This window comes from Hyperolius riggenbachi, chromosome 1, assembly GCF_040937935.1.
Source record: "Hyperolius riggenbachi isolate aHypRig1 chromosome 1, aHypRig1.pri, whole genome shotgun sequence".
NCBI classification, from domain to species: domain Eukaryota; kingdom Metazoa; phylum Chordata; class Amphibia; order Anura; family Hyperoliidae; genus Hyperolius; species Hyperolius riggenbachi.
The window spans coordinates 522,636,106-522,644,057 of record NC_090646.1 but is presented as its reverse complement, the minus strand read 5'-3'; the positions used below and the strand labels follow the sequence as shown (position 1 = coordinate 522,644,057).

The 7,952-nt window shown below is 42.5% G+C and overlaps 1 protein-coding gene across 1 annotated transcript in view; it reads left to right on the top strand.

Annotated features, from left to right (window-relative positions):
- The first annotated feature begins 255 nt into the window (after nucleotides 1-255).
- TMEM116 (transmembrane protein 116) overlaps nucleotides 256-7,952 on the top strand; it is a 132,858-nt gene continuing 125,161 nt past the window's right edge. The window contains exon 1 of the mRNA XM_068245715.1: nucleotides 256-447. Within this exon, the coding sequence (XP_068101816.1) occupies nucleotides 352-447 (96 nt within the window). The 5' untranslated portion in view covers nucleotides 256-351. The remainder of the gene's footprint in view (nucleotides 448-7,952) is intronic.

Here is a 7,952-nt window from a genome sequence, read left to right as displayed (position 1 = left end):
ACACAAGGCATCCCCTAGTTCACTGTCAGGTCAGGGTCAAGGCAGAGCTTTATAGGTGACGAGAAGAAGCAGCACGTGCCTTATTCTGTCCGTATCCTTATTCCTGAAAGACCTGTCACTTCTCTCAGACAACTACAAACTTTTTCTTCCCTCAGTGACCTGAGTCACCAGCTTTCCCCATCCCTCAGCCACTCCCATCACATCACAACAAAAGCTGCTGCGGCTTCATCTTTCAGCAGTACTTGCTGCCAGCTCTTCAGGCGTGGACTAACACTACACTCTCAGCATCGCATGTACAGAGGAAAGATCCCCACAAGCAGAAGGGACTATTGAGAGCATTATTTCATTTGTATGAAGATTCTGCATCAGAGTGCACTGATAGATTGCAGTATGAGGCTAGAATATTATATGCCGTCCAATACTACTATAGCAGAGGATTTACATGGGGTGAGTACATACATGATCAGATCTCAGTTATTTGTCTGCTAGCAGTGCTTGTGTCTCACTCCATCACTCATCTCTGATAAACATTAATCGCTATTGCGTTTTCCATAGCACATAGTGGAAAACGCATATGCGATTCTGCCTAAAAAAAAGTTATATCCCTGTAGTGCTTTATGTAGGCTTGGTCCACACGCAGAACGCAGCGCTTTCGGATTAGATCAGTGGAGGAAGGAGGTGTAAATGGATCTTATGTAAAGCCCTCTCTACACCATTCAATTCCAGGCGCGAACAATCAATTTTGATTGATTAAATCCAACACGTCCGATCAGGATTCGATTAATCGTGTGATCGATTTGCATTAAAAACTAGCCAAAATCGATCACACGATCAATTGAATCCCGATCGGACATGTTGGAAATAATTGATCTAATAGAATTCGATCCAATCAAATTTGATCAATCGCGCCTGGAATTGAATGGTGTAGAGGGGGTTTAATAATAGGAACCCTTTACATTCGATTACTTTGGATCCGTCTGTTCTGATCCGCTTACCACAAGGCAAAGTCCCGACCTGTGCGATATTTCCAGATAAGCGGATGGATTTCCTATAGAAGCCTATGGTGGAAACGCATCTGCTGCAGACCCTGAACATATCCTAATGGACCACTGAAGTGGATCTTGCTATGTCCGCTCTGGTTGCCCGTTTCCGATCTTGCCCTAGTGTGGACTGAGCTTCAGATGTAAAATAATGTTGAAAAACTAAAATCTGTCAATTATTTTAGTAATAACCAATATCAGGTATTGTCATTTGATACAGTAATAATAAAACATTTGCTTTTTTATAACTGAACTGGTATAAATGAACAATGCATTTACTGTGTACTGTTTTTTCCCATTAAAATCACTTGTTGCCTCATCTACACGGTACAATTTTTCATCAGATTGACAGATCTATTAGATAGATCTAATAAGAAATTGCATCGTGTGTAGATGTCCCAATTGTTTCAGATCAATTTTGCGATACATTTTGCTTTGATAAGTACCCAAAATCTATTGCAAAATCTAACACAATCCAAATGGACTGGTTGGAAATTATCTAATAGATCCGATCTGACGGGAAAATTGTACCGTGTAGATGAGGCTTAAGTCTGTAACTTTTTATAGCGAAAGGTGTCTCAGGGACATGGAAGATGTTAGTATTCTGGTTACTCCAGTGCCCATGTTTTGAGTAGCCCTGATGCTTGTATCTGGAGCATGACGCTGTATTCAGGAGGTATTTCTTGCCATGGCTGTTATTACAATGATCTATATAAAGAGACAAAGAGACTCAGGACAATATTCACATTATGAAGACAGCTTTACTACCGTACTAGACAAATGTGTTACTGCCAGGTCCTCTGTGTCTCAAGTACTACTGGCAGAATAAGCCTGATTTATACTAAAGTATCTCTAGAGGAACTTTAACTAAGGATTGAACATCGCAATCAGTAGCTGATACCCCCATCCCCATGAGAAATCTTTACCTTTTCTTGAATAGATCATCAGGGACATCTGTATGGCTGATATTGTGGTGAAACAGTTGGCTGTCTGTGAACCTTGTTGCATTGTGGGAAATAACAGCCCTTTCCAATTGCCAAGCAAGCAGTATCTCCCTCTGTGCATAGAACTCTCAGTAACAAACATTCTGTGCAGATCACCTGGCAGAACTAAAGATGTCAACAACACCAGTAATACATTTTAGAATGTAAATTGGGAAGAGGAAAGATTTTACAATGGGCAAACACTGCCTAAATAATCTATAAATTAATATTGTAAAAAAGAAGCAATTATATTCATTATGTTATTTTCACTACAGTTTCTCTTTAAAGAAAACCTGAGCTGAAAATTAAAACTCAAAATAAACATACACAAGTCATACTTACCTCCTGTGTAGTCTACTCTTCAATCTATTTTTCCTCTCCTGCGTCCTGTTTGTCCACTGTGATGAATGGAATTCACCGTCCTCCATTTTGAAAATGGCCATTATCCTATAACCGCTTCCTGGTCAGCACACTGTTAAACTGTAACATCACCCACTTGAGCCATAGGGAAACATGGACAGATCAGTTATCCTCTCAGCTGTAACTGACAGCAACTGATCTATAACTGACAGCAACTGATATATTTCAGTTCTGACAAAATGTTGTCAGAACTGGAAGGGAACACTGTAAAGGTGGCCACTAACTGTCCAATTTCTAGCGAAAAATCGTTTGAGCAATCAGAAATTCTGATCGGACGAAAAATCGTTCACTACACCATCAACTAACCAATCTTTGCTTCCTATCGATCACGACCACCAAGAAAATCCAAATTTTCGTTCGACGAAAATTCATTCGGGCGACATTTCTTTCGCTCGTCCATAATCGATTGTGTCCAGCAATGGAGATTATTTACAACCAATCTGATCAGAATTTCTGATCGCTCGAACAATTTTTCGCTAGAAATTCAACCGTTAGTGGCCAGCTTAAGAAGAAAATCGTAAGCTTCTGAGAGGAACTGATGGCAAGGTAACTATGTAGGGCTTGATTTACAAAGCGGTGCTAACTGTTAGCACGCCTGTGAAAACCCCCTTAGCACGTCTAAACAAGCTTTTCGCGCATAAAACTTTACGCGCGCAAAACTTTATGCGCGTAAAACTTTACGCGCATACTGCACAGAGCGCAGGGCGCACCGCGCGAAGTGCCCATTAAAGCCTATGGGACTTAGCGCGCATAAAACTTTGCGCGCGTAAAACTTTGCTCGCGCAAAGTTACCGCGCGATCTGATTGAGAAATCCGGTGCTAACCTACTTAGCACCCTGGTTAGCGCGTCTAAAGACTTTAGACATGCTAAGTAGGTTAGCACCGCTTTGTGAATCAAGCCCGTAATGTTCATTTTAAGTTACCTCATGTGTGTATTTTAAATAATTTTACTTAGTACAGGTTCTCTTTAAGGATAGTACACACAGGGAGAAAGAATTGTTGAAAATAAACAATGAACGACCAATCGGTCAGAAATCATCTGATATTTAAAGATGACTGCCTAAACGAACAATCTGCAACAGTGATTGGGCTTCAAACGATCAGCAGATAATCGTTCATAATTAGTGTGTACAGAACTAGGAACGATTATTAAACCATGTGTCCGCAAAGTCTGTAGCACTTTGCCTATATTCTGCAACGTTTAACTATTCTATTGGTTGACAGTCGTTTTACATTTTGTGTGTGAACTTTTGCTGTCTGTGACAACACATTGTTTAATATTTGCTGTTATTGATTGTGGAATGATCGTTCATCGTCAGTTGGTTCACACAATTGTGTCTGGCTGTGTGTATGCAGTTTCAGGTCACCCAGTAATCTCTACAGTTGGTATTTCCCAGATTAGAAATTAATCAAAAAGTATCAATCCTCTTTAACACCCTGCCTCATTTGATTTAGAACCGATATCTCAGCCATCTGTATGAAAACTGTTTGGAGTGTTGCCACCGCTAGTCTTGTACACATTGATGCACTACAAGCTATGTGGACCCGCCATGCCTGCCCCCATGTGGTCAACAAAAAGAGCAGCCCTTTCTGATTAACATTAGATCAATATTTGATTGAAGTAGAGTCTCAAGTTTTTCACCCAGTATCATTCAACTTAATATTTTTGATTGAATCAAATGTTTAGTTGAATAAAAATGACTACATTCAATGCTTTAGGGGGTGCTAAGCCGATTTATCAAGACTAGAGTTGGCATCCACTAGAAGCACTTTTGCGACTGGCAAAGCGATACTCCAGTGTATCACCTGTGGGGGTGGTCCCATTAGCGTGATGCTGCCTCTAGCAGTTTTGGAGCGATCCCGCATTTGTGGCAATAGCAAAGCACTTTGAATTAGCAAATCTCAGAAGTGCCATGATTTCCCAGAGCAATCAGGATTTGGCTACTGTAGCCACTGATGCAATAGGGAGTCCCAGCCCTTAAAGTAAATGTAAATGTGAAAAAAAATAATAAAGTTAGATACTTACCTATGGACAGGGAAGGCTCTGGATCCTATAGAGTTTTCCCTGTCCTCTCTTGTACCCCTCGTTTCAGTGCCATCAACCCCATTTAATTTACCGCCTAGGGACTTCGGAAGCACTTTTGTCCCCAAGTGCTTCCGAAGATGGGTGACTTCGTATTGCGCATGCGCGAGTGCATGAGCAGTGTGCATGCTCAGTACGGAGTCTCCGTCTTTGGAAGCACAATCTCATGAGGACTTCCCTGTTGGAAAGAAAACCCGTAAAAAGCAATACTGGGATTCCTAAATTGTGTATTGACCAGCCACAGTGTTTCCACAGTGAAATGGAGAAGTGAGGATGATCACGGCCAATGAGTGGGCTGAGATGAACCATACTCCTCATTCATCATTTGTCTGTAGTGATCTGGCATGGCAGGCGAGAGATGGATTACGATGTAATGGAGTCCTAGGCAAGGTAGTAGATGTGGGGCCCCTTGTGGTCCTTCTGGTAAGCTGTAGTGGAGAGAAGTCGAAGAAGGTGGCAGGTGGGCCCCTTGACAGCCATCACGTCCTAAACACCTGCCTAGGTGCCTGGCGATTAATTCTGCTCTGTGGTGGATCAATAAACAACATTGTGGGACACCTGTACTGACACTAGATTTTCAGCAAAGATGGTCATAACTGGTTGTCCCTGCTGAGGAAAATCTAGTGACTGCACCCAGCTATAAATGTAAATGTGAAAAAAAATAATAAAGTTAGATACTTACCTATGGACAGGGAAGGCTCTGGATCCTATAGAGTTTTCCCTGTCCTCTCTTGTACCCCTCGTTTCAGTGCCATCAACCCCATTTAATTTACCGCCTAGGGACTTCGGAAGCACTTTTGTCCCCAAGTGCTTCCGAAGATGGGTGACTTCGTATTGCGCATGCGCGAGTGCATGAGCAGTGTGCATGCTCAGTACGGAGTCTCCGTCTTTGGAAGCACAATCTCATGAGGACTTCCCTGTTGGAAAGAAAACCCGTAAAAAGCAATACTGGGATTCCTAAATTGTGTATTGACCAGCCACAGTGTTTCCACAGTGAAATGGAGAAGTGAGGATGATCACGGCCAATGAGTGGGCTGAGATGAACCATACTCCTCATTCATCATTTGTCTGTAGTGATCTGGCATGGCAGGCGAGAGATGGATTACGATGTAATGGAGTCCTAGGCAAGGTAGTAGATGTGGGGCCCCTTGTGGTCCTTCTGGTAAGCTGTAGTGGAGAGAAGTCGAAGAAGGTGACAGGTGGGCCCCTTGACAGCCATCACGTCCTAAACACCTGCCTAGGTGCCTGGCGATTAATTCTGCTCTGTGGTGGATCAATAAACAACATTGTGGGACACCTGTACTGACACTAGATTTTCAGCAAAGATGGTCATAACTGGTTGTCCCTGCTGAGGAAAATCTAGTGACTGCACCCAGCTTCCAGTAAACCCAAAGTGAAAATGAACTGATGAGATACACAATGGTATAGATAGTTCTACTCCTAAATAGGGCTTTTCTGGAATCTCATAGTCTTGTTTTGTATTTGAAGGCTAAAATCTAAACTTGTCTGTCTATTCTATCGGAACTACTGAACTTGTTATCTGTTCCCTGCACTTAGATTAGCTTTTTGCTCAGCCAAGCAGTTTCACAACTCTGGTTAGTTATCAGCAAGAATTTACAGTTTGACTGCAGTCTGAATGCAGAGGAACTGTCATTTAGGGCCTAGAGTCTTAAAACTTAGGCGTGGAGTTCACACTATGGAGTTGGTTCTCTATCCTTCCTTGAAACTGCCATGTACAGATAGTGAACTGCAATGTTACTAAAAGTAATGCCACAAGAGTAGTACGTGTTGCGCAGTTAGCGCAACCCACGGTACATGGTTATCATTTGAGTTGCTATGGCAATCCATGTTACGCAAGTAATATAACGCGTGTTACCATAGCATTGTGAACATTGTCCATATAGTGCTGATTGTGCAATGCGTGCCACTCTAGGGGTGTTAGTGCCAGTAACATTTTTACCGTAGAATAGTGAATCAACTGTGGTGCTTCGCCCTGCATTGCCCAATATAAACGGGCTGCCCATAGAATTGTATGAGCATGTTCCCATCTTGAAAAATACCTCATTATGCAGGCACATTTTCTACAGTGTGTGATGTGTGAAAATGCACATGCTGCATTTTTCATGATATTGTAAATAAATGTGTACTGTGTGTCCTGCGTTGTAGCACAGGCATTACGCAATGTATATAGTGTGAACTTAACCTTCTTATCTGTCTAGGTGTAATTTTGGACTCAAGTCTCACATTCAAACCACACATTGACAAACTCTCCTCCTCTTGTCGCCTCCACCTAAAAAACATCTCCCGCATCCTCCCTTTTCTAACACAAGACACTACCAAACTTCTGTGCATGCCCTTATCCTTTCCCGACTAGACTATTGCAACTCTCTGCTCTGCGGTCTCCCTGCCAACCGTTTAGCCCCGCTAGAGTCTGTTATGAACTCTGCTGCATGACCTCTCCTCACGCTTCTCAAGCCCAAGCTCCCTCTGTCAGTCCCTTCACTGGCTGCCAGTTACACAAAGGATACAATTTAAAATCCTTACTCTTGCCTACAAGGCTCTCCACAACATAGCTCCTTCCTATCTTAATCAACTTATTTCCAGATACCATCCTACACGCAATCTCCGCTCTGCGAACGATATCCTTCTGTCTTCTTCCCTGATCACCTCTTCTCACTCTCGCTTGCAAGACTTCTCTCGATCCTCTCCCCTCCTCTGGAACACTCTCCCTCAACACATCCGCCACTCACCCACACTTACTATTTTTAGGCGCAATCTGAAAACTCACCTCTTCAGGCAAGCATACTGTCCTACCTAGGACACTGCCCACTAACCACCATTTCTACCACCCCATACACAGCCTCCCTTTACCTACTGTCCTATACCTTAAATGTTTAGACTGTAAGGCCTTTTGGCCAGGGCCCTCTTCCCTTTCGTCTCACAATGCTGTGTAATGGGTGTACATACCTCCCACCTCTGTGTAAAATATGTTGTTAATTTGTTCACTGCTTTAGCTGTTATACCCTCTTGTCTTGTATCAACTGTCTGTATTGTATACTTTGTTTTGTTATACCCTGTATGCTATTGTGCAGCGCAGCGGAAGATGCTGGCACTATATAAATCAATAATAATAATAATAAGAAGAAGAAAAAAGGGAACATGGGCAAGTTCTAAGTAGGATTGAGTCTGTATATACTGCAAGCAGGATTGTGACTGTACACACACACACACACACACACACACACACACACACACACACACACACACACACACACACACACACACACACACACACACACACACACACACACACACACACACACACACACACACACACACACACACACACACACACACACACACACACACACGTTAATCTAATGTCAAATGTTACTTCAGATATAATGCAATCGCTGTTCTCTATCC